The sequence below is a fragment of the Acanthopagrus latus genome, chromosome 11 (genome assembly GCF_904848185.1).
Source record: "Acanthopagrus latus isolate v.2019 chromosome 11, fAcaLat1.1, whole genome shotgun sequence".
In the NCBI taxonomy this organism is placed as follows: Eukaryota; Metazoa; Chordata; class Actinopteri; order Spariformes; family Sparidae; genus Acanthopagrus; species Acanthopagrus latus.
In genome coordinates this window covers 1,838,626-1,866,349 of record NC_051049.1, presented here as the reverse complement: position 1 = coordinate 1,866,349, position 27,724 = coordinate 1,838,626, and the positions used below count along the sequence as shown (strand labels likewise).

General features: G+C 45.1%; 1 protein-coding gene across 1 annotated transcript; it reads left to right on the top strand.

The window, feature by feature from the left end:
- The first annotated feature begins 89 nt into the window (after positions 1 to 89).
- niban1a (niban apoptosis regulator 1a) lies at positions 90 to 27,548 on the top strand. The gene is made up of 14 exons (XM_037115803.1): positions 90 to 356; positions 13,911 to 14,041; positions 14,477 to 14,605; positions 14,710 to 14,824; positions 18,065 to 18,229; positions 18,938 to 19,053; positions 21,803 to 21,907; positions 22,197 to 22,359; positions 22,710 to 22,897; positions 23,540 to 23,686; positions 23,993 to 24,112; positions 24,226 to 24,333; positions 24,433 to 24,544; positions 24,640 to 27,548. Exons 1-14 carry the CDS (start codon positions 302 to 304, stop codon positions 25,851 to 25,853), a joined length of 2,868 nt encoding a protein of 955 aa, XP_036971698.1. The 5' UTR covers positions 90 to 301; the 3' UTR covers positions 25,854 to 27,548.
- The last annotated feature ends 176 nt before the right edge of the window (positions 27,549 to 27,724 follow it).

Here is a 27,724-nt window from a genome sequence, read left to right as displayed (position 1 = left end):
TAATCTTCATCACCATAATTACAAAGAATATAATAACAAAGATAATCCCGGGTGACTTTTAGGCGCCTTGGGGAAGATAAAAAAGAAAAGAAAAGAAAAAAGAAAAGGCGAGCTGGTTTTTCTGCCTGAGCGTCCCTGGATGACACAAGAGGAGGAGGAGGAGGAAGAGGAGGAGGGCGTGCCGTGCCGTGCCGTGCCGTGCCGTGCTCCTCCTCCTTCACTGACTCCTACAGCCCGATGTGACGGTGTCAGTACCTGAGGACTGAAGCCCACCTGTGGATCCTCTCCCTGCCGCAGCACCATGGGGATCTCCGCGTCCAGCCTGCTGGATGAGACCAAATCCGCCTTCATCAGAGGTAAGACGCGCCGAGGACGCTCCAACACGTGTTGCTCCAACACGGCGGCTCGGTTCTGATAACGTCTCACAGCCAAACTTCCTCCTCTCCGGTTTGTGTTGTCGCGGAGCTGAACGTGTAATTGTCGGTGATTAGTGGACATGGGATAGAAAAGCGCTCCTCCCTTTTCCTCCCTGCGCCTCAGAGGAAGCGTGATCTGTCCGGATTCATCTGAATGTCTCATTCATTTATTGAACTCAAATCTATAAATGCAGTGTGGTTATTTTTATGTTTTACTTTCTTGAGAAGAAGAATGATGAATACTTTCACCTGAAGTTGTTTCTGATCTGGATCTCTCAGTGGAAACCTGCCAGTCTGGTTTTGTTGCGTCTGTCCGCAGAAATCTTCCACTCGTGTGTTTTTCTGCTCTCCGGGCGGTTTGTCTGACAGATGGAGACGCGCAGAGGGATTTAAAGCGTTTACTTATTTCCACTCAGTGTTTATCAGGTCACTCCTGACTTTCCAGTCCTGCAGGGGGAGGAAAAAAGTGAGAGAGGAAAAGTGCCAAGACCTGTTCCCCTCCTCCTGTCTGCGGTGTCCTCTGCTGCTGGGTTTGTCCACTCATGGCTGCAGAGGACAAACGATGCTCCTGCTTTCTTTATTGTGTGTGCATGATGCACAGGTGATGACACGTGTACATTCATGGATGGAGGCCTGCGTGTTCACAGAGCGAATCGCAAATACTTGAGGAGAAAGTGTTGAGCAGAGACGATGTTATTTCACCTCACAGTAAAACGGAGTTGCAGCATTCTGCCAAACAACTGAAGCAGCTGGAGACTTGATTTAAAACAGAAAACAGCAAATAAAAGAAACAGAAAAAGACTCAAACTCCATTCAGACTTTGCTGAATTAGCTGTTAGCACTTCCTGTTTGCAGTGAACCTGTGGAAGTACAAATAACTGTCACTGGGTCACTGTGATACTGAAGAAAACTTTAAATCATCATGTTTCTAAGGCAAGTTCTGCATGTAAGGAGCAGATTTATAAAGTCCTCCTCTCCTCCTCCTGATGATAGAAAGTCAGGTGAAGTGTCGTAGTCCAGAACAGTTCTGCAGCTTCACAGTGAAACAGAGTTGCAGCGTTCTGCTGAACAACTGCAGCAGCAGATTTGATTTAAAACAGAGAAACAACCAGAGAAACATCAGATGTCTCCACGCAGCTCGTCTCCAGAAGCCCCCGAGGTCCCAAACTGGATTGAAAACATGTTGTTTACACCCTTTGTTAGGCTGAAATTATGATCAATTAATCGATTGGTAACATCAGAGAAAGAAAGCAGAAAATATTCACATTTAACTAGCTGGAATCAGAGCAGTGACTCAAACTGATGAATCGATTATCAAAGCAAACAACCAAGTGATTAATTGATTAATTGTTGGAGTGCTGATGTTCATCAGGATTTCCCTGATTCATTCAGCGGGTGATCAATCACTCTGATCGGTCAGTATGGAGGAAAAGGAGTCAGGATGAGACACGACGTACACCTGAAGTTAGTCTGACGATCATCAGCTGGAGTTGGTTTGTTTCGAGACTGAACGGCTGCTGTGTCCACCGACTGATCACAGAGAGTTTGAGCGCTTCATTCAGAAGCCGGTCAGGTGTGCAGGATGGAGGCCGCTCTAGCTTTCTTGGGGTCACCTGAACAACAGCCGGGGGGTCAGAGCTCCGTGAAACAAAACAAAATAAAGGTGAAAAGTCAGAGAAGGCTGCGACGAGACAAAAGAGAGCTCAGACAAAAGTGCAACAGTGATTCAAAATGCAGAATAATCAGGTCTCCTTCAGCCGGAGAAAAAGGCTCGTCTGTGAAACAACACCGCCACGTCTGTTGATGCTGGCGCTGGTTGCGTTGCTGCTGCTGTTGCCGTGGTAACAGGACAGAGTATCATATGCTCAGAATGTAAATGGAAAAGTTTAAAAAAAAAAAAAACCTGTGACCGAGCGTGTCTGCTAAAGTGGAAAATGATGGAAATGCGTTGATGTTGACACACAGGAAGCTTCAGAGAGTCTGCTGGGTCTCAGCAGGACTGCAGATATCAGTACACAGTTCATGTTGAAGGCCGTCAGACGAGTGTGTGACGGGCTGAAAGCAGCTCGTGGCATCAAGACTCTGGACGTTTCCCAGCTTTGCATGTTTGCCTCGTCAGTTTTTCCTGGCTGCTGTTTTTGGTGCAGGACTCAGTCGGAGCGGTGACTCTGTTCATCATCTGTCAGAGTGAAGACATTCCTCTGTCTCAGTCTGCAGAGGGAGGAGGGAGGAGGGTGATGGGTGGAGGGTGATGGGTGGAGGGAGGAGGGTGATGGGAGGAGGATGAAGGGTGGAGGGAGGAGGGTGGAGGGTGATGGGTGGAGGGTGGAGGGGGGAGGGCGGAGGGAGGAGGATGAAGGGTGGAGGGAGGGTGTGTTCGGGAGCTGAATGTCAGTTTTCTGGGTTGGGCTGAGATGACAGTCCAGTTCTGGCGGCAGCCGGTCCCTCGATGGAATGATGTCACTTGTCCGCTCCGTGTCCCTCTGCAGTGTTTGGACTGTGTGATGTAGAAACTCTTTGCTGTTTGATTCCCACTCGTGTGACTTTATTTGAACAAACCCAATCTCCAGAGTAAATGTTAGCAACGTATGTTTCTGCAAAACGTTTCCCTTTGCTGCAACTTCAGGTTTGTTTTGGTTGAATGTTTCTGTTCCTCTCTCTCGTCACAGCGCTGTGTTCGTTCTCCGGTTGGGTTCAGGCTCAAAAACCACTTGGTCAGGGTGACGGAAGCATCATGGTTTGGCTTAAAATACTTGTTTCGGTCGGGACATTCATGGATGGAAATTGTCTGACTTTATGTGAAAAATATCTACTTTTGGTTGCCACAGTAACATCTGGAAACGGCAGCAGGTGTCCTGTAAAAACACTTGCTTGTGATGCATTCATTAATCCTGTGGTGTCCTCTCAGATATACTCCACCTCCGTCCCCTCCCTCTGCTGTTTGACAGTCAGATAATAATCATATAATGTGAGCATGATAAGACACCTTGTGTATGAACATAAACATCTGTGGTTGGCAGAAAGATTAACCGCCAACATTCCATCCTGGAGACGAGGCTGATTTGGCTTTTTTTAGTCCATGAAAGTGATTTTCTTCAGGGGGGATTGAGGCTGAACACAGTGTGAACACACTGCGCTGGCGAGGCCGTGTGGTTTAACTCTCTTTATCAAAGTCGGGGTTGCTTCTGTTGTTGTTTCTGCATAAATCCGATGAGAGAAAGTGGCCACGCTGATGTGGAATTCTGATTAAAATCGAATGTTCAGCTCTTCCTGTAAGAACTTGATAATGAGGCGGTGGAGGCCATATTTCACTAATTGCTCCAGCGTGTCTCTGTGGGGCTTTAAGGATCCTCGGGAGATATTCTGAGCTCAGCTTGTGAGATGTGTTTTTTATTTCTCTCTGTGAAGCCGTGAACATGTAGATCTCTACAAAATACGGATACCAAACCACGAATCTACGGCTCCTTACAGGGACGATGAAGAAGACATTTATTTATCTGAGTGTCTTTAACATCTGGCAGCGAGGTGACTCGTGTTTATCGTCCACATATTTTATAAAAGAGGGAAAACAGAGAAGCTCAGCGGGGTGGAACATCTGTCTCTGCGTTACTCAACAGTTTGAAGCGTTTCCTTCAGCTCGTCGTCACCGATCAGACTCACGTGTTCCGAGGGTCCAATCTGCACCGACCTGACGATTTGATTTGGATTCACCTGTTGATGATTCTCAACTTATTCTGATGAATCTCATTGTGTCACACATGCAGACTTCTGTTATTTTTCTTATTTGTATATGTATTGCTTGCTTTAAGGATCAGAACCGACAGCTTGCAGTAAAACAAGCGTCAGTGTGATTGAAGAATCTCCTTCTAACCTCTGAGGAAACTGGACTCGGCTCAGCGCAGCGCTACATTAGGCCCGTATTTGTCTTCGTGTGCAGAACTTTATAGTAACTTGGATTTCTCTGTCATGGCTGTAGAGTTTCTGGCGTTCCCGGTCTTGTTTTTGCTGTCAGTGTGCCGCCATTCTTCATGCTGTGTCACTCGGCCTCCAGCTGCCATTACACAATCCCTCAGATATTCAGAGGAGCTGCGAGTCTGTGAAACTTTCCTCCCCCCTTCAGATCTGAATGCTCAGCTCTCCACAAAGAGAGGAAACTGCTGCTGCTCCGGCTCTCAGCTGGAGCCCCACCTGTTGTTTGCCCCGACCCACCGAGTAAATAGATACCACAAATACAAATACTGCAGAACCTGCTGCCACTCAGACGCTTTCACCGTGACACCTTTTGTTTTTTGTTCCTTCCTATCAGCATCATTTGCTGCTTCACTGCACGATGATGTGCAGAAGTGTGACTGCTCTGAGTTCAGACAGGACGGACGAGCCTCTGACATGACGTCAGGGGAATTTTGTCTCCAGGCAAACAGCTCGTCCAGAGCCGAGATCGAAGCCGTGACGGTTTCCCACAAACGTTTGTCCGTCTTCAGCTTGTGTCTGTGTGAGTCAGTGCTGATGCAGTTTTTCAAAATCTTACAGCTGAAAGTTGAGCTCTGTATGCAGGTTATTTTGTGTGTAAACACCGAGAGATGAAGGTAGAAACTCAGAAGACTGTGATGATCTTCTTCTGCATCGTCCTGGTATGATGGTATGTGAGTGTCAAACTGGCTCCGCAGCTCGTAAAAGTCACTGACAGACGGATCAGAGAGTTTATGAGTGTTTCAGAAAAGCTTTTAAATGGTGACGCCCCTCTGAAGCAGTTTACTCCCTAATGATCACAGTGTGTGAGCATCTTTCCTGTCAGTGGAATCACATCAGGCTAATAAACGCTGTCGGCTCAGTGAGGGATGTTTATTGATGCGACCTTTTCTCTGTGCAGCTCTAATTGCATTCGAGAACGGAGCGAAGTGTTCATTTATCTGGAAGACTGAAAACTCCTGAACATCCGCCCTTTAACACCTCAGCACTGTTCTCCAACACTCCGAGACTCTTCTCAAGAGCTGCACAACGTGACAGCAACGAACGGTGAAAATCTAAAAGCGGCATCGGGGAGATTTTTCAACGTTTCAGCTGTTTGAAACTTGAGGAGAGCCAGAAATGAAGTTCTCAGTTATCAACGATGCACAGCTAACGTATGCTAACATTAGCTGCTGTCAAACTGTAGCTGAATAACAATGATTTGTCAGATTGTGAACTTCCAGCTCTCTGTGTGACGCCAGAGGAAAATATGAGCCATACCTGCAGAACTGACGACATTCCCATCAGCCTCAGCTGTGCTTTGTGTTTAGCTACTGCTAGTATGCTAACATGCCAGACCAACACTGTGAGCATCAACACGGCGTCAACATTAGCTCGTTGACATTAGCATTCAGCTCAAAGCGCCGTGCAGCGTCTTAGTCCTGTCAATAATTCAGCTGACAGAAGACAGTCATCAATTATTAATTAACTGATGCATACACTTCAGCTTTTAGTCTGGTCAGATCTGATCTGTATGCTGCGACACACACACACACACACACACACACACACCCCTCCTCTTCACACACTCATTGTGTTTTTGTGGGACATTTTTCTGCCTTGCAGCGACTTGTCGGTCGTCTCGGGTGTTTCCTCCTGACACCACCGCTCAGAGGAGTCGTCCCAGCAGCTGGCCTGCAAGTGGAAAAACATTACAACATTATTTCTGAGTGTTTTTTAGTCTTACTGTCCTGAAAAACACTTTGAGCCTGTTCTAAACATGCGTGTATCTGTGAGTTCTGACTCGCCGTGTAGATTTAACTTGAAACTGTTTAAGAGACGTCCGCAGCAGTGTGTCTGCATACCTGTTCACCCCGTCATCATGTGTGTTTGCATGTCACAGTGTGTGTGTGTGTGTGTGTGTGTGTGTGTGTGTGTGGAAACAATAACATGTGCGGACATGTTAAAGTTCCACACACACACACACACACTGAGACATCAGCGGGGGGACGTTCTCCTCTTGAGCTCATTGTCATCTCCCTGTGTTTGATTTTTAATCGTTACTCTCCTGAGAGACGTTGGAGACTCACTCAGAAAAGTTCACAATCCAGAGCGAGCGCCGATTTCTCAACACTGTACGCTGTTAAATCACCCCCACACACAAACACACTGTCCTGCCTCAGTGTCGTGTTTCAGAAGGAAATATTCACGACGTCACTGTGCAGATATGCAACAACTCACTGTTTGAATGCACAGAAGAACCAAGTGACTGATCCTGAGTAGATCTACACATTTTCACAGGTTGAACCTTTAGTAGATGTGACGTAAGATAACATTTGAGTGTGTGCAGGTGAAGTGACCTTGTGTTTAACTGCTGGGCTGCAGCTTGCCATTATTTTCATTGTGAATAATCCATCTATTGTTTTCTCAGTTGATCGATTTCTTGGTTTGTAACATAAGAAAAGGTCTGAAAATGTTGAAAAATGTCCCATAACCCATCGACTATTAAAACAGTTGCAGATTGTATTAATAGCTGACAGCGACTTGATAAATCGTGAGTGCATTCACAAGTTATTTTCTCGTTACAAGTTTAGTTTTGCTTTTGTGAAATAGCTCAGCAGAGTTAACGAGCCGTCCACATCCGATCCTGCAGATTGGTTTCATTAGAAGACGATTCACTGAACGAGCGCCACTCGTAAGAATGAGATCCTCCTCGAGTGTTGTCTTACTGTGAAGCTCCAGAAACGTTTTGTGGACGATGAAAACTTCACCTGAGGAGACGAAGACTGAACTGGTCCTTTAACATTTAAGATTATCTTTCACCGTGTGTGTTTTGGTGCCGGTCACAGTCAAATATCTAAACAGGATTTGGAAATGAATTAGGAGGATTGTGCAGCTCTGGTGGACGAATGAGACGTTTGAGTGTTTCAGTAATTAAATTGGTCTTATTTGTTTCTCTTTAACTGACCGACTTCATCTTCAGACGACTGATGAAACGTGCAAAGAACCTGTGAGAACTTGTGAAGACGGAATGTTTCTACTCCTGCCTGATGGTATAGATGTTGGAGGTGGAGGAGCAGGTTTCCCCAGTGACTCACACACACACTCACACACACACACACACACACACACACACACACACACACACACACACACACACACACACACACACACACACACACCCCTCACTCATAGTTCACATACCAGCTCACGTCTCTCAGGTGAAGGATCGGTTACTTCTTCTGTCCAACTCGACACACAAAACATTTTGTTACTGAAAACGTAAAATTCTGATTGTAGATCTGCACGTTATGTTGTTTTAAACACGCGGTACTGAAAAGTTAAATATTCCAATATTGATTTATCAGCTGATTCTCACATTTTTTATCATGATCCCTGAGATGTGTTTATCAAACACATGTGACAAAGACTCATTAGAGGCAGATTTTACAGTTTAACGACTTTATTGTCTAAAATGAAATCTGTGCACTGAAACTTACTGTAAACTTCACTGAGAATTGAATAATTCTGAATTACCACGAGCATCTGATTCTGCATCATAATAATTAATAACACAAGAGGGTTCAGAGGATAAATACAGTGATGTCAATATATCTGTTATATCCATGTTATATTATTGTTTCCTGATACAACCTGAAAGCCGATTCATGAGAAACCAAAAACACGTCATTACTATTTGAATCTCTCTGAATCTTTGTGTCTCTGAGCACAAGAATCAATGAATAAACAGTTAGACAGTGAAGTGTTTAACCAGCGGACTGTTAAGAAATGTAAAATGTGAGTGTGTGAGGCATGTGAGGATAATTACTTCATCGTAAAGAGTTTCCTGGCACAAAAGCAGCAGAAAGCACCGAGTTCCTGACAGAAATCCACTTTCAGACAAACACATTTGACAACACGAAAACTTTCTTAAACCACCAGAAAACCTGTTTTGTTTTGTTTTGTTTTGTTTTTGTGTGGACGTTGAGTTTTGGGACGAGCTGGCCGAGCAGAGTGTCACGATCCCGTTCTCACATTAAAACGTTGTGTTTACAGGCTGGAACGCCCTTCAGTTACAAGAAAACTGGAGACGTGAAGTCCAACTATGAGCATAATGTCGTCCACATAATGTCAGTCTGTGGTTCGTGTGACCACGTTATTAGTCTGCATGTAAACACCGACGTTGGCTGTGTGACGGCTCTGCTGCGGTCCGTCGACCCAGTTATGTTGCTTTTATGACGATTTTGTATTTGTCTGTTTTGCATCATATAATATCTTTACGATCTGTGCTCGCCGCTCCGCACAATATTCAGTTTTAACTGTTTTTTTCTTTACTGGTGCCAAAGGACAGAAAATGAGAAGCAGGCAGATGGCTTCAGTCCTGCTGATTAATAAGAATCGTCCTGAACAACAAGACAAAGCAGCGACTGTGAGTCATCAGTGATCATGTTAATGAGATAAGTTTTTCTGCACACTGTGAAAATGATTCGGGTGTGAGGAGTGTAGCCGAGTAGTTGAAGCGAGACGCGACCACGGGACAAGAGGAAGACATTTTGAAAGATGGTGAGAGGTTTTAAACATCCGTATGATGTCGATCAGTTACTACAGAACAGCTGTGAGAAGATCGGGAAGTAAAAGTGGAGGCAGATTTGAGTCTGAGCGGCGCCCTCCAGTGAGGGATGTCGTGTTTAACATGCACGCCAACGTGAAGGACGCCTGGAAGTGTTTGAAATGGACGTATTTCTTTCTGTACGTAAAGAATTAATAAGTCTGAACTCCTCAGCCATCTTGGCAACACCAAGTTGTATTGGTGCCAGTTGTTTCCTGGTTCAGCTCAAGGAACCTCAGAAAGACGGAAGTATCATCATGTCACGTCTTTAACTCTGGTGACAGCTAAAACCTGACGTATCTACATCGTCTGACCTGTGATGAAGGAATCACTCCGGAGAGGCTGAAAGCTAAATGTTTATCACCACGTTTGTTCCTCACGGTTGAGTCCGACAGGTAGCGCTGCTGGTCCGCAGTCTCAGGTACTGCGCCCACCTGTTTACTAAATATCCATCGTTAACATTGGCTGGTGTGTATTTTGATGTGTGTTTCTGAGCTCTTCTGTTGAACAGCTGAGGCAACGATCACTCCAAATCCCCCCAGAATACACCTGTTACCTTCTTAGGGAACGCCGGCTGTGTGCAGCGTGCTGTCGTGTGCGGTTTCTGATAACTGTGGTTTTGTGCAGCTGATTATGCACAAGGTGATAAGAACAAAGCTCTCAGTGTCCGTGTGAGTTAAACGAATCATTTGACATTCAAAACAGCGTCGATCAGCGACGTGTGAGGCGAGAGAGACACCGGTTTGTAGGTCAGCAGGACTTCATGTGGAGGCTGTCAGGGAACTTTAAAACACGTTTCAGAACTTGTTTCTTAGATCAGGATGTCGGCACTTTATTTGGAAGTGATCGGATCAGATTTTTGTGTCCAGACATCTCCAACAGTGGTTGCTGTGGTAACCACGAAGGTGTCAAGTCCCCCTTGAAGAGCGTCCGGCTTTGGAGTCAACTGTCATAGTGGCTGAACTGTGTAATTACACCGTCACATGATGCACTGGGGCCCGAAATGAAGACATTGATTATTATTTTGGTTCAACTTAGCGGTTCTGAACCGGACGTAAGCCGTCTCAGTCGGGGAAAGACTCTAGTGGTCCCCACGATGCAAAGATCCAGATTATACTGTCACTACGTACCACAATCACGGCGTCGACAGAGCAGCCGATTTACTTCAGCTTGGATCCACAGACTTGTTCTTTGTGTTGTCAATCTGGATAAACCAAAAAACAGATCTGTGCTGGCAGTCTGAACACATTGCCTCAGTTCTCACTTCTTCTCTGATTCACTGCTCTCAGATGTAAACAGATCCAGAGTAACAAACTTTTAGATTCAATCCTCAAGAGGTTACATTATAAAGGCCATCTCGAGGTGTGTCTGGATGTTTCCTCCTCCCTCCGTCCAGTGTTTGCATATAACCATTCAACCTGAAAAGGGAATATATTAAACAAACAGCGGCTGGTTGTATTTGCATTAACAGCAGCCGAGCGGTCAGATCAGCACTGACGTCACGACCATTCAAATCGTCTGTGAACAGCGAGAGGAGAAATCGATCGACTGTGTCCCAGCTGCAGCCACAGACGACCGAACCAGCTGACAAATAAACTACGATTTCTGTCCGGGCTCTGCGTTCTCTCTGTAAGATGAAACCTGCAGCTTTTTTACGATCGCCCCCGAGTGACTCACCGCTTCTTCTTTATTGGAAAAATGTGAACCTCCAACCTGACTGAAGTAGGCTGCAGTTTACATGGTTACATAAGCAGAGTCTCTGGTTCTGTCTGTGGACGACCGGGTGTTGTCTCATTGGAAATATCTTTGGGATTGGTTTACATCCAGGAACCAAATGATGTTTTCTGTCGAGGAAAAAAAAAAGTTATTTACTGTTTCAGTGCTCAGTGAGCCCCAGCTGACAGCTCAGAGGCACAAACCTCCATGTCTCCAAGACTCTGCAGCCCAGACTGAACCAATCTAGATGTGGAAAGAGCAAGATGAACACAAATACTGTGCAATAATAAATGCTAAAATTGAATTACTGCAACATATTTATAGTATATGTATTTTTAATGAATTATCTGCAGGTTCAGGGGCCGTAAACTTTAAAGGGGATGGATTTCATGCTATTTGGTAAATCTGGGCTTTTAAAAACCTCTTTAACCATCAAATTAAAGGGGCAATATGTAAGAATTTTGGTTGGAACTTTAGAAAATTAAAACATTTGTGTGTAGCCTTGCCCTCCGTTCGTCCCTGAGCTCCGAGTCTGAGCCGCTAGCCGAGCAGCTAACTGAGCTAACTAGCTAAGAGCAGCCACAGTCTACGCTGATTCTTACATGTTGCATCTTCAAGATCTTTATGAGTTTAAAGTAGTTGTAATGTTTTTTTGTAACTTTGGATCATTAACTCCTTGAAAACACTGTAATCAATGTAAAAAAAAAAAACATTATAAGGCATTAACACATTACAAACCAACAGTTTATTGGTTTATTTATCCCAAATCTGCGATCATTAAATACATGACGGCTGGCTAACAATCCCTTCACACACTTCAGAGATCTGATGTAAACCAAACTGCTGACTTTAAAAACAGCTTCAGTTGAAACTGAATTGTCCTGTTGAATGTGTCTCTGAGTGTATTTTTGAAGGACTGTGTTTCACAGTGGAAGTAAGGAAGAGGTTGTTTCTTCATCAGCAGCTCGATGGAGGATCTCAGGGGACCTCCTTGTTTTTTCCTCGGTCTCAAACAATGCGACGCGTAAAAAGGTCAGCGCTGTCTCTCGTCTCCCCGCTGACCCTGACGAGGCCCGACGAAGCCTTTCCCCTCTGATCAGCTCATCACGGTGGATATCCTGCTCCCGTCGTTAACAGTCTCCAGCTCCAGTGCACAGAGATGTCGTCTCATTCGAGAGTTGTACCCTGATGATTTCAGATGGATCCTCCAAACGTCTGGACCAGAACAAGAAAACCTCTGAGGATGTTTGCTGGGAGAATCCAGATGTTTTGTGATGGTGTTCCTGTGTACAGAGGCTGTGTTGCACACAGTGTTCAGGACGTGTGCACGGAGGATTCTGGAGAACTGGCGATGAATGTCATTTTCCAGTACTGTCAGATGTCCAGCGATGATTAGAGCTCTTTGTCGGGTCATGTGGTCGTCTGTCTGTATCCAACCTTAAGATGCTCACAGACTTTGTTTCTCCACATGTAAACTCTCACATGTTTTCACTTCTCGACTCCTGAATCCTCGGCCCAGACGTGACGAAGCGCTGCAGGTTCTGTTGCCATAGCGATGTGCAGAGACCGTCATCTTCCCCTGACGTAAGACGTCCTGGAGAGATAATGATGGAGCCGTGAACCCGTCGTCAACCCTGATACAGTACAGTGAGAGAATAAACAGCAGCCATGTTGATCCTTTAAGTGCAGGATGTGTCAGTGGGAATTACCTGTAATAGTTTGTGGATATTGAGCGTCTAAGTCTGAGTAAACACTCATCGAGCAGATCTTCTTTTTTTTTTTTTGTGATGTGGTTTGCAGCCGTTCATGCAGAAACTGGAACCTGTTCGCTGCCGAGATTCATTTGTTTTTCCGTAGAAACTGAATCCCTGCGTGTCGGGAATCTGTCCCAGTTAGGCAGAAATCAGAGAGGATTTTCTTTCCTCTCAGTAACCGTGTGAATGTGCTGCCAGCAGCCGGAGGTTGACAAACCACAGGAGGGGGTGATGGGAGGGGAGGGAGGGGAGAGGATCTGGTTGATGCTGTGTAAGTGAGAGTGGCCTTGGAGACTTGGACAGAGACAAAGAGTCTGATTGGACGCTTGTAATCTGGATAGAAGTTCCTCACAGACAGTAACAGCAGCATCAGTGACCTGATTACTGTGTGATATCATCTGGTGTTTGTTCTCCAGGCGGGAGGAAGACTTTGGCTGCTCTCAGCACAGAAGAAGAGATAGAAAAAAAGATGAGCTCAGGTTTTGTTTTCAGAAAACTGTTCTGTGTGTGTGTGTGTGTGTGTGTGTGTGTGTGTGTGTGTGTGTGTGTGTGTGTGTGTGTGTGTGTGTGTGTGTGTGTGTGGGTTTCTGGCAAATGAGTCGCTGCACAGACGTCCAAAGACTTTTCAGCAGTTCTGACAAATTCAGCTTCGAGTCGAGTCTGGTTTTACTTCTGCAGATTAATCTGACAAGGCTTGAAAATATTCAGATGGACGTCGAGCTCATGACTGTGTGTTGAGAGCAGAGCTGGATGTGATTAGCCTAGCTTAGCATAAAGACTGGAAGCAGAGGGAACACCTGAAGTGATCAGTCTGAAGGTCAAATACAAAGCTGCCATTGAGTGATTAATAATTACTCATACTCAGCTAAGCAGCTCTCTCCTGTTTTGATGACGACGTGGAGAACGAGATGGACAGATCTGTTTCCTCTCTCCTCTCCTGCCCGTCCAGCTCGCTCTCCACATGTGGTTTTACTTTGTGAATAATTCTTGCTTCCCTGATTATTGGCAGCCTTGTTGGTGTTGGAGCATTTTTTTGTACGTTATTGTTCCCGAATGATTCATTCAACCTTAATTCTGCTCCCCAGTTTTCCCCCCTGCTCACGTCTGAATCACTTCAAATTAGTCGCTGATTCACTTCCTAAATAAAAATAAAAATAAGCCTTTCAGCAGCTGGTTGAGCCGTGAACAACCATGCTGGTAGAATCTGGTCTCGAGCGAGGACAAACATGGAGTCATTGTGTTTGAGAGGCTTCAAACTAGACTTCCTGGTTCATATTTCATCCTCCGCCCTGCCGAGCATCCTCTTTCTTATTGTTAGTGTGAAATCTGACCCGGTGCTCCAGGGTCACACTGTTCAGCAGAGATCCTCCATCATAATCGCTGCTTTTAAAGCTCTTTAATAAAGTTTACCACTGAAACCAGTCAGCCTGACTTTAAAAGCTACCTGTTGTCTCTGTGGTCCTGCAGGCGAGGCCGAGGCTGAGCTGAAGGCGTTCAGTCCGTACTACAAGAAGCAGTACTCCACCGCCTGTTTCTGTCAGTTCGAAGATGATCTGGAGCAGCACAAAGAGAAGATGACGCAGCTGCTCAAACAGAGGGTACGAGTCACTCTTTAGAACGGGCCAATCAGGAGGTTTGGTTAGCGGCTGCACCAACACGCAACATAAACAGAGAAGATTTAGAAGTTTATCTACATTTCTAAGATCATAATCTATGAGGAAAAATCAGACAGGATACATAAATATTCTCGTAAATCTACAACATAATTCTTTGAATTTCTCTCCACACTCCCGCCATCCTCAGGATCTGTATTTATTTATTGTATTTATTATTTTATTTTACCTACAGTGGTCCCTACATAGGACATAATCATTCATTTCAGGGGTTTTGTAGGAGAAAATAATTTTATAAAGGATGTGTAAAAGTGTGGATTTAACCTCTTTCTGAATATAAGTTATTTCTAAGAGTGAGACAGAGCACAGATCAGATTCTCAGCATCGTATTCATATCTGTGTGTTCTGTGTGTGGACCAGGAGGCTCCTCAGGAGGCCGAGGTTCTGTACGAGGACGCCGTCCTTTTCTTTGACGAAACCAGGAAGTGGAGGGATCGATACCTGGTGGTCAGAGCCAACTACTGCCTGGAGTGTCACGACAGCCTGGAGGTGAGCGCGACCACAAGGATTGATTTTACGCTCCCATAAAACAAAACCAAGTGTAATTTCACAGCCTCTGTTGTTTTCTCCTTCTTCTTCTTTTGTCTCGTCAGACTTTTGTTAAAGGAGTTCCTCCACGCCAGAAGCTGCTGCCGACAGGCGGCGCTGTTCTGACCACGGAGGAGAAGTACATGTCCATGGTGGACAAGTGTTTCCCTGACGACACCAGTGAGTGAAAGACTCAGTAAATGTTATCGTTCATCACGTCGTGGAGAATTTATGGAGCCATGTAGTGATTTTCTGTATGTATTTTTATTTTGGCGGCATCAAACTTAAAATGATATTTAAAGTGTGTTCTTCTACACCTGGTGTTTGATCACCTGCCGATCATCAGGATGATTTCAGCCTCAGACGTGAGTGTTGTGAAAACAGGCGATTGTCTGCTGAGCAAACGTGAACCTCCACAGAGGACGAGCTTCTCACGTAATCACATACGTTTTTGCTGTTTGCACACAAACACGCTCTCAAAGTGTCTGTCGTCGTCTAGAAGGATAAAAATAAGAGTGAACTGAGCGGCCGCACACTCAAAACTTATTATTTTACAGATTAACCTGCAGAACAGAAAGAAAATGACTCCAAGTTTCATCATCACCGTCTATCATTCAGATCACTGAACAGTTTGTAGTGATACCAGCGGCTCTTTAGACTCGGGCTCACTCTTAAGTTTTCTTTTAGTTTTGTTTACACATCTTAAATCCAAGAAAACACAAAGTTGAAGTGTGATTCTGAAGAACAAACTCCACCCACAACAGAGCTAAAAGCAGCTCAGGTGGGAGTCCGCAGAGCGAAAGGACTGAAGGAACTTCAGTGAGAACATTTTGCAGGACTCTGCTGATTCAGCCAACGCAAAATTAGTTTAACTCCAGTTTGACACATAAATCTCAATATTAAGTTACACAAATCAGGTGAAAACATGCGACACAGAGCACAAGATGCAGCAGGAAACAGCTTTTGGGTGAAATTGTTCTACAACGCTCCTCGTGTTTGATGAGTTTCTGTGGAATATTCCTTTTAATCTCATGTCTTGTCACCGTGTCATCCGTGGTTTTCTCTGTAAGTGCAGGCAGGTTTGAACAGGCAGACGGTTCCAGTGTAGTTACTGTTTATTCACGGCAGCACGCCTGGAATCAGACGACTCATCACATTACACAACGCGTATTCACACCTGATCACCACCAGGATGACCTGCGACAACACACCTGATCCTCACTGATCGGTAATCAGAAATCTTTAATGGATCCCCGTCAGCTTCCACAGTGACTGCTGTCTTCCAGGGATCTTTATTAGAATCTCAGCTGCAAAAAGTACAAATTAAAACAAACTGTACAGTATAAGTTCAGAACAAGCGACGAGGAGACAAGTGAAACAGAAACACTCTCAGAGAGAAGAGAGAAAACAAGACTGTCACGGTTTCACTGAGCTTCTTTTATAACTCGATCGTGAGTTGAAAAACAATCTCCACTGTTCTGAAACTCACAGCAACACTAGCTGCATGTACAGGGAGCACGATATCCTGATTAAAAGCAGTTAAAAAGCCAAAATAGAATAAAAATAGAAGAGAATAAACAGTTCCTAAACCTGTTCTTTTGGGATGTTGGATGCTGAGACGATGGATGTTAATCTGCAGGACGGCAGCTGATCAAACACGCAGGAAAAGAGATTTAAAAACATCCGACGAGGACGATTAATACGTCTCGTAAAGCAGAGAGACATCTTGTTGTTACACCGTGGCGCTGACACCTGACCCGAGGGCCTTTTCCTTCAACTCGATGGAAGTCTCATCCTGTCTGTTCGTTAACAAACTGGATCACGTCCCACGCGAGCGCTCAGAGGTCGTTCATGCAGACGGTCTGTTACAGAGAGCAGCTCACAGCCGGCGGCGCTCTGAGGACGATGATGCGTGAAGTGTTAATGCTCGAATGTGCAGAAAGCTAAAGTTACATAATACATTTAATTTCCACATTACTCCGTTATCACCAATAATCAGCCTCACTCAGTCGTTGTTCCTGGGCTGCAGGTGAAAAATTATCGTTGGTCATTAATGTTTGAGACACATAAAAGCTGTGGAGATGCTTCAGACCAGCTGGCAACATCTGGACAGAAGTCTGTCAGTTCACAGCTACGTTAATCTGCGTCTGAGTGAGCACTTGTGATCAGATCTCACTTCCTCGCTTTGTATGCAAATAAACTCGTACAGCACTGGGACAAACAGACTCCATGTTTTTTTTTTACACAAAGAAAGAAAGAAGTTCATGTGGAACATTCGCCGAATTTACAAGAAGGAACAAATGATGAAGACTGAGTCAGAGACAGAGTTTCACAGAGTTTAGAAAGATTCTCCAACTCAACAACTCAGTAAATTGAGACATTTGTTAAGGGAGTCTGGGGACTTTTTTTTTAAGCCCGACAAAGACGAGGTTTACTGTATTTGTAAATATCTGGCATGTTTAGCGTCAATGAAATGTTGTTTTCATTCATAAATCAGACAGTGTGTGATCCATTCAGCTGGCTGTTGTGGCCTCTTCCTCTTCTACTTCCTGTTTCTCAGAGGACATCAGTTGAGTAGACGCAGGACACACGTGTCCACATCACTGCAGCAGTTGTTGTGTCTCAGTTCAGGGTCTGCATCCTCTGAAGGACCCGGCCTTTGCGGTCTTTGAAGGCGAGTCCTTCAGAGGCGATCTACGCCACGTGATGTCGCCATTTTTTTTCCCCAAATATCAGTGTCCTCACTCAAAGTTGTGGGAAAACAAAAAAGGGCCTAATCAGAGTTCGTGGCTGACAGTCAGAGGGGACTGATGATGGTAAAGCATCAGGGAGTGATTCAGACTGAGGGTGCAGGCCACCTGTCAGTCATTCCCCACCTCCTTTAAGCCTTCACAAAGAGACGGTGCACCCCGATTGGCTGCTTCCGCTCCTCAATCAGAAGTCAGTCTCCCCACTCTGTGCACAGGTGATCTGAACCCCCTGCCATTAGTCCAGAGGGAAAATCAGCACAGACAAAGAAAAATGGCAAGTTTCAAACAGTCGGACTGCTGCATGCTTCTGTGTGTGAAGTGCTAAAGTCTTACCTTTATTTACACTCCAAAGAAGAAACATGTTATTGATCTAAACATGTCACATGTTACAAAGACACTAAACAGGAACAATACAGGCGACTTCTTTGTCCCCGTGGAGAAAGTCCCCAGACTCCCTTAACAAATGTGTCAGTTTAGTGAGTTGTTGAGTTGGAGACACTTTATAAACTCTGTGAAACTCTGTCTCTGACTCATTCTGCATTATTTGGACCTTCTTGTAAATTCGGCCAATGCTGTAAATTAAGTTCTGTCTTGTCATTAATTAAAAACATGAACTGATCACAACGTAACTAAACGTCACGTTCATACATACACTGTGTTTCTGTTTCAGGTGTGAAGGAGGACTTTGCTCCTCCTCTGGCTGGGATGCCCGGACAGTTTCCTGTCTACCTGCGTCTCCCCTACAGGAGAGACTCCTACTTCTGCTTCAGGCAACAAGCCAAACAAGAGGCTTTCCTCTCCATCCTGTCAGACTGCATCAGACACCAGAACCAAGGTGAGACCACCACAGACCTTCAGGACAGAGAAGATATTTCTCTTCTACTTTCTTGGACACTTTACTGATCCACCATTCAGAACACAGAAGCTTAAGTGCTAAATTACTTGTGTTTTAATCGCACATTGCTCTCTTGCGTTCAGATGAAGCGTTCCAGTAGATCAGCTTGATGGAGGCTGGAACAAACGTTAGGCACCAGCATCTCCCTCCACGTTCAGAGAGGAGGCGAGGCCGAGAGTCTGTTGCCTGTTTCTGGCCTGCCTGCTCGTCCAGCCTCGTGTGTAGACTCGTCTTCTGTCTGTAGTTCTGTATCTAGTCGAACGAATGATCTCTGCTGCAGCTCAGCAATCAGCTGTGATCAGCTGCTATCTGCTACAAACGATCATAGGAGCGAGTGTTTGAAACGTTTGCGGTTTGTTAAGCATCACTTGAACCACTGTCGACAGTTGCCATGACGACAGACTCGCCACACCAGAATCACTGAGGAGAACTATAATCAGGTCGATGCAGAGCGCCGGGGTGCAGCCGAGAGCACACTGATGAATCTCTCCATCTCATTCACATTTATGAATGTCACATCGCGGCGCTTAATCACAGGGAACACACACACCAGACTGAATTCACAGCATGATGGTAGTTCATTCATAACAACATGCCTGTGTGTGTGTGTGTGTGTGTGTGTGTGTGTGTGTGTGTGTGTTCCGTCAGACTTCCTGAAGAAGAAGACGTGTGAGGTGCAGGCCTTCCTCAAGGCCATCCAGCTCTACAGGCAGGACAAAGGCAGCTACGAGGCGTGGGACATGCTGATAGGAAGTGACGTCAGGGTACGTACGGACACTTTGTTACTGTACTTGTACCTGCTGAGTGTTTATTTATCTGACAGCTTTCCTGACGTTTCCTCCCTACACTTGTACATTTCGGAGCCTGTATTTTCTTACTTTTACTGTGTTTGTAGGGAGCTTGGGCTGAGTTTTGACTAACGCTGGTAAAAATGTAAAGAAACAAGACAGCGGAAACAAACCCAACAACTTCTCCACCTAGATGAATAATCTCAGTGTGATGTTGAGGGTTAAACTCTCTGTGAAGGTGCAGCGCTGGCCGACGTGTTACAGCTGCAGCGAGTGTCACCCTGACTCACGGTGACGTCTTGCTCTGTCTTTCTTTAAAGATTTGCTCTCAGGTATCAGCTTTTGCAACGGATTGATTAATTGTGAGTTGCTGTACACAACCCTCCTCCCAATTAGTTTGTATAGGAGGGAGAAATGCAGTCTAACCAGCATCAGCAGCGACTCAGTCCTCATTTTTAAACGTCACGAGGGCTTCAAACCTCCTCATCATATATTTAACTTGAAATCTATAACCTGCTGGAGTTCAGAGTCAGAAACAGGAGAGCAGCTTCCTGTTTACAGGCTGCAGCGTATTTGCATGAAGGGAGTGAACAAATCAGAGTCACGGCTCGTTTGCATCATCTCCCCCGTTTGCTTTTAATGTTCTGTGGAGAGAGAGAGAGAGAAGCTCTCAGTCGTTCTTACTCTCGTCGTTTTGTTCCTCTCTGTTCTCTGTTGTGCTTCCTGCTGTTTCTGTTTTCCTCTCTGAGCAGGAATCCTCCCACAGAATGGCAGCTTTCACGCTCCATTGTGGTGTTGTTGTTGTTCGCTTGCATTGTGTTTATTCAACATTAGTTGGAGGTGAAGGGAAGTTTGACTACAGGAAGGCACACACACACACACACACACACACACACACACACACACACACACACACACACACACTCACACACACAATTTAAAGTCAATTTGTTTGAGCAATAAGTCAGACATTTCCTGTTTTTTCTGCTCCACACACGTGCAGTAAACGTACATGCCGAAGCGTTTGTGTTTGCACTCACTGGCACTTTTTTTTCTTCCACATAGCTTTCAACACACACTCCCTCAACCACACACACACACACACACACACACACAATGCCTGCCAGTCACAGGTGACAAATGAAAGGAATGAGTGAAATGTTGGCAGCAGATACAACTCGAACAATATCAGCAGGTTTTAAAACAGCTGCCAAATCATAAATCAGTCAGACTGAAACTGGTCAGACTCAACACACCCCTCAGGATAGATGGTTACTGTGTGTGTGTGTGTGTGTGTGTGTGTGTGTGTGTGTGTGTGTGTGTGTGTGTGTGTGTGTGTGTGTGTGTGTGTGTGTGTGTGTGTGTGTGAAGACGGTTCTCTCACATGTTCAAGAACAATATTCATGTAAGAGGAGACAGGTGGGTAGGGTAAAAAAAATTCCAACTAATAGATATATTGTGTTTGTTTCACATGTTTTCTGAAACTATATGTGTAACATAACAGAAATCTGAACTAAATTAAACACCTAAATGTGCATTTTTGAATGTTTTCTTTCCTCCTGCTGTGAAAAAAAAGACCAAAATCTGAAAACTGACTGCAGCGTTTTCACCTGTAGCGTCTCCAGGTAGAAGCTCCTTCAATGAGAGGATCTGTTTCTGTCACTTCATATTGGATAATAGAATTCAAAGACTATTAAAGTTAAAGGTAGAATCAGTAGGATTTGTCCCAGCTGTTCCTGAACGCACCACAAAGACAGTTGATTGTTGAGTCTCATTCCCAGGACGTCAAATAGACACATGTTGGGTTGGTAAAGCGTCCCGAGCAGCAACAAAGAGAGAAAATCAGAAACTCTCTGCAGATACGAGACACTAACACGCCTTTTCTCCACATTCCAGCCTCCCTCTCTGTCTGTTTACGGCTTCTTACGTCTTTTACATCTTTGTCTCGTCTCGCTGATTGGTTGAAATCAATCTTAGGATGTTGGGAAAGAAAATCAAACAAAAGTAAGGAGCCTGTTTTTAAAATCAAATCACTCCGACTGGCTGCAGCTCTGAGACTCTGAGCACCTGATGTATGTTTCTGTAAACCTCGTGTTTTCATGCTGTTGCACCTGACAGACAGGTGTGTGGTAAACTGACAGTCTTAATTTGAATACAGCAACAGGACCTCGCTGTCATCAACAGTTCAGCCTCTGACAATGAGGTTTACTGTGTTTCTTGCTGCTCCTCGCTGAAATTCTTAGATCAGATTTGGTTTGGATCCAGAATTATTAGCAGTTGTTGAATATTTCAGCTGTTTTCTCATGAACTTTTGCACTTTTGATTGGAGGAAATCTGGTATTTTGATGCTGATCCAGGACTGAGAATCACTTTTAGTTAAGAGTAATTTGATCCCAAGCTGAGCGGGACCTTCAGTATTTCAACTACTTCAAAACCAAATATGGCAAAATTTCAATTATGTCTTTCCAGAAAATGCAGCGTTACAAATGTGTTTTGTGTTCTGCACCATTAATGCACATTTCATCTCAAAGAGGAGCACAGAGTCACAATCCAGTTTGTAAGACTAAAGTAGTAAAATTTGCATATTCTCTAAATTAATCGGTGTGAAATGAAACACCCACTCGGTTAATCTGCCAAATGGAAGCATCTCATTAATCGTTGGGATAAAAAGGTGAATGTATCTGCTGAATGGTAATAATCAGTCCAGGTGTGTCTGTGTTTGCAGGTGATGGCCAACCTGGTGATGGAGAAGCTGCTGCCGTCTCTTGAGAAAGACATGTTGCCTCGTCTCAAAGCCAAGAAGACGGAGAAGAAGAGAGTCTGGTTCGCTGTGAGTCTCGCAGAAATATGCTGGAATTTATAACTGATGTCAGTGCAAATGAAATGTGGGTCTCATTTGCAAATTGGCACATGAAGAGCTTTTTTTAAATCAATTTAAATGTACATTACAGCGTTCTGTTTGATGGGCTCACAAATTTAATCCAGTTAGGTCTGAAAACACACATCATGCATTCACGCTGGAGGCCTTTCCCTGAATTATTGCTCTTATGTAACGGACAAATGAAGTCACTCCTTAGGAAGATTTAGAAACTTTATTTAAATTCACTGTTTGCACGCAGACGGTGGAGGCGGCCTACATCCTGGTCCAGGAGCATCTGTTGGAGGGACTCTCGGCGCTGAAGGAGGACTGTCGGATATCGGTCCGGCAGCAGGAGGTCCTGATCCACTCCGACATGGACCAGATCCTGGAGTCCAGGCGGCAACTGGAGGAAAAAATCCGAGGTAAATGTTCCCGTTGGTCTGACTGATACTCAGTGCTGTCACACACAGGATGAGCTGCATTCCTCTGTGATAAATGTGAATGAAACTGGCTCTGGGTGAAAGACCAGCCGAGGCCAGATGGATGAAACTGTGTTCGCACAAAGATGCAGATGTTCTTTCTGTCAGATTCAGAAGGCTTTAATCTGAGCCAACGTGCAGCTGGATTTATTATTTATTTGTTCTATAGAAACAAACAAATAATTGTATTAATGGTTACAGCTCCGCTCCTCCACGGACACGATAAATGTCTCTGACTCGTCAAAGCCGATTCAGGTCGGTTGTAACATTTAACATTTTCTTTCTGTCTTCAGTCAAAGTGTCGGAGCCGGCAGAGAAGCTGTGCTCCGAGTCCGTCCAGCCGTATCTGGGCTCAGTGCTGGAGGAACTGATGGAGCCGATCAGCTGTGGGTTCCAGGAGGGACGGCAGCTGAGTGAAACCATGATGGACCAGGTGTGTCAGGACGTCCTGCTGCAAGGAGACAAAGAGAAACTCAAAAAGGTTTGTCAGTAAGGAAACCTCTCGATCAAAACAGATGTTGGATGTCATGAAGGAGTGTGGGATCACTGGGATCACTGGGATCACTGGGATCACTGGGATCACTGGAGTTGCTGTCGACCACTATTGTAGCCAAATGTTCTCTTGATTCAGCCTCAGATGTTTTGTCTCACGTCACAGTAAACTGGAAATATTTGAGCTTTATTTTTTCTTTCTGATGATCTGTAGATCAAATAATGAATTCAGATGACAGTAGTTGTTTGCTGCATCACAATAACTCTGTGTGAAACCCAAGCAGCTCATTTAACTCTCGCTGCTGAGTTTGTTTTGCGTTTGGCTGCACTTTGCTGTGTGCGCACTGACTGATAGCAGGTGTTGCTATGACAGCAACCACTGTTGCATCACAGCTGTACATAAAACTGTGGTGAGGTGAGAGAAATGTCATGAATGTGAAAGATCCAGCTGTTAAACTCTCTGAGCGCTCCTCCCTGTTTGCCTCCAGGAGGCACACAAACCTGTAGCTGCAGTTCCTCTGCATTCGTTTTAAAATGAGACCAACTAAATCGTTCAAGGAGCAAATTTGTTTTCAGGCAGCTGCATGAGCTAAACAGGCCGTTCTCTCAAACCCCCTCCTCTCTCTGTCAGGCTCTCTCTGACATGGCGAAACCGAACCTGCTGAGCTGCTACCAGAAGATCGGCTCGCTGCAGGAGAAGCTGCAGCACCTGCAGGAGAGATTTGGCTTCTCGAACATCACAGGAGTGATTCACAGCGCTCAGATCGACCTGCAGCAGGTACACACACACAGTTCACGTCTGATTTATTTTCATTCAGTTCCTCCGCGGTCAGACAGCTCAGCTCTCGTGTTTCTCAGCTCAGAGTGGGCGGAGGAATTTCCTCTGAGTCACTGTATTAGCCAGCATTTCTGACACACTGGTGATTGTAATGTTTCAATGCACTGACTCAGCGTTTCAGACTTAAAACAAAGAAACTGTCAGCTGTGTGAACACACAATGAATCAGATGGGATTTCCAGCTCTGTCTCTGGGGCCTCAAACAGCCGTCTGATCTGATCTGAACTCGCCCTCTTGTGTGTTTCAGCTGATGGAGAATGCAGCTTACACGTTCGAGCTGCTGCTTTACAAAGCCGTCCAGGACAACCCGGACAACCCCAACAACGCCAGCTCCGCCATCGAAAAGGCCAAACACAGAGTGCTCAAGGTCAGAATGTCACTGAAAACAATGAGATAATACATTTTTGTAACTGTAGTCGAATGAAAATGTGACGTCAACACACCTGAGACATGACGCAGAGTCTCTTCTGTGTTCTGCAGCAATATGATTATGACAGCAGCACAGTGAGGAAGAGGATCTCCAGGGAGGCTCTCGTCTCCATCACGCTGCCCTTCATCAAGAAGAACCTGGCCCCCACCTGCAAAACTGTGAGTCTCACACACACACACACACACACACAGAAAAAGTAATCAAATGTAATCATGCACACACCGTAAAGCTTGACCCAGGTGTGTGTGTCTGTTCAGGAGCTTCAGGGTCTTGAACAGTTCAGCGACGCCGACCACTCCAACTTCATCCATGTTGACAACGTTTACGAGAGCATCCTGCTACAGACTCTGGACAAGGAGGTCTCCAAAGGTAAGACGCTGTGTTCACACTGATGAGACACACGAACACCACCTCACAGGGATGGAGCGGTGGTTTTAACCCTTTCTTCTCTCCTCGTCCTGCAGTGGTGAAGGAGGCAGCGAGCCTGAAGAAGTACAACCTGTTCACAGACAGCAGAGACCTGCTCAGTCAGTCCAGCCGCTCCAGCCTCTCCTCCCCGTCCGTCTCCACCCCGAACAGCCCCGCCATGGCGCTCGCCTCCCCGACTAAAACCTCCTCTGAACCGCAGCCTGTGTCTCCTCTTGCAGTGAACGGCCAGCCGTCCACCCCCGAGAAGGAGAAAGTGAACGGAGTTCTGCAGAGTGAAGCCTCAGCAGACAGAGCGGCAGTCATTGAGACGCCACTGGGGAAGGTGGAGCAAAAAGAGGCAGCACAGAGCGTCGCGGTCAGCCAGGAGGCACCCAAAGAAGAAGATATCATCCAAACTGTGACTCCGGCTGCTGTTGAGAGCACAGCTTTAGCAGCGACAACCAACCAGAGTGAGACACAGGAAGTGAACATAGAATCAACTTCCGTCCAAACAGAAAAAGTGGAGACGGCTGCTGCGCCTCTGGTTCAGAACACAGACGCCCCAAAAGAAGCAGAAATCAGTTTGTCAGAAACTCCCGCTGTTGTAGAAAATGTAAAGACAGAAGTAGAAGCAGCAGCAGCAGCAGCACAGACAGAAGCTCCTGATTCCACAAATGTACCAGAAAACACTTCAGCAGAAGGTGCTCAGTCCCAAACTGCAGCCAACAGTGAAGTACAGACACACTGTGAAAGCTCAGAAGCCAAGTTAGAGGCTCCCTCTAGTGGTGAAACAGCTGTACTCTCACCTGCAGACGTCAGCCTGAAGGAGGCAGAACCAGATGCAGTCTCAGACCCAAATTCTCTGGATGTGTCAGTAGGCAGCGAGGTGGCTCCATCGGATGTCGAGTCCACAGAAGAGGTGAAAGTGACACAGAGCAGCGAGGATGAAGTCTCGACGACCTCTGACGTCTTGGAGGACGAGAGAACCAGCAAATTAGCTTTGAGTTCAGATGATCCGGCTGAGGACAGACCGGCTCCTCCGGCCCAGACTGAAGCTGCGAGCGACGACATCGAGGCCGGAGCGAATGTGGAGGCAGCCGGAGCTGCTACACCCTCTGACTCTTCTGATCCCGTCATGGAGGAAACGGCCTCCAGCCCTGAAGTCCAGGCCTTCGACTCCATCAAGGAGATCCGGGACCTGGTGGTGGAGGTGATCGAGGTGGAGGAGCTGGTGCAGCATTACCCCGATGGAGTTCCAAAAGAGGAATGAAGCACCTGCATCGCTTGTTCTGCTGAAGGAACCAGATCACGATCCGCTTCCTCAAACTGTCCTGAAGTTCAAACACGGTCCTCCGAGCAGAAACAGAAAGACTCCTGGGAAACATTCAGACACTTTCACGAACTTTTTTTTTTTAAAACCACATATGCATGAAATTACTGTAAATTATTTATACAAATCATTAACATATCAATATATTAGCATTCTATCAAACCAACAGGTCTGATTCATTCTGACAGGATTTGTTTCTTAACACTACGATTATTTTAGCACCAAATTGTTTTAGAAAATCTGGATGTGGAAATGTTTTATCAAGATTGTGAAGAATCTTCTGGAAATGTACTTGTGCTGCGGTAGATAAATATTTTGGAAAATACTTTCTAAGAGTAAGATGTGAAGATGGATATCAATTTTTTTTAAATTTTCTCACATCAGCTGGAGTCAGGACGTTGTTAGCCTAGCTTAGCATCAAGACTGGATGCTGCAGCAAAAAGCTAACCCAACAACACGTCACATTTATAATATATATTTACTGGAACATAATTGGGTAATATTGTATTTCATTACAGCGCATCTTCATTTACAAACTGATCACGTGTTTTCAGTAGTTATAAACTAATGTTGGCTCTGACACTGTCGTCTCACAGAATGTCCCGCCCACAACAATAAAATAACATGAATCTGCAAATTAACTAGTAATTAAGTTTATCAAATGAATCAAGGGGAGAGGAAGTTCAAAGTAGCAGAAAAAGTAGAATTCAGGTAAAGTAACTGAACAAACTGAATCACTCCTGGTTTGAAATTTGGAAGTTTGAAAGTGCAGAGTTTCATTTTTGCTGCGGCTGAATATCAGTCGACCCCTCAACAAATTACATGGAACAGTGACAGAGAAACAAAGCTGTATTCTGTACAGTTACAAAAAAACAGACAGCATTATCAGATACTGACACATTTTATAAAAGTGGGGACTGTAATCAGGATTAGACAGATTTACGGCCTTTTTCTCTCAGCGAAAATCTAATTTATAACTGAAAACACATAAAGGAGTGAAACTTATCGTCACTCTGAAGCTTATTGATATGTTAATTATACGTGTATTAATCCCCAGATTGAGGACGGCCGGTTAGCTCATCACCCAAACGTCTTCATCATCGATTGATCATAATGACTCAGACTCATCAAACTTCACTGATACTGAAGACTGATATCCATCTGAACATCTCACTCTCAGGGAAAAATGTTCTCTAGCAACAGAAGTGTCACCAATTAATCTAGAAATCACAGTAACAGATATTTGATTATGTTAGACTGTTTATCGATCAGCTTGATCAATACCACTGAAGTCTTAGTTTAGGCACATGTTAATCTTTTGACCTACTGAAGGATTTTAACTGAAGAAGTAGCTCATCAACGTGCCTTTACGTACCTCCGTGGTGCCTCCACGTGCCTTAACTCGCGCGACGACGGACATCCGCCTGTCGTGTGGATGCGGTTGCCGTAGAGACCGGTCTGAGTCTGGACACCTGAGCTGGAGCGCCGTCTCCACCGAGTGCCTTCTCCCTGCATAGAGCATCTCATGCAGACGTGGTTAGTTTACAGCGATGACCTGAACTGACCCCCAGATGAATGTCGCTTAATGGAAACATGGTGTGGAAATATGAATAATAAAAGAAGTCTGTAAACAAACGTGGCCTCCAGCGATTCCTGTGTGAACTCTCTGCTCTCAGTGTTGGGAAAACAACACAAACAATAAATGGATTTATTTGCCAATAAAACAAACACAGCACGATGCTTTGATTATTTATTTACGGTCCACAACATTTTTTTTTTTTAACCGATCACAGACGCGGCACACTGAGTAA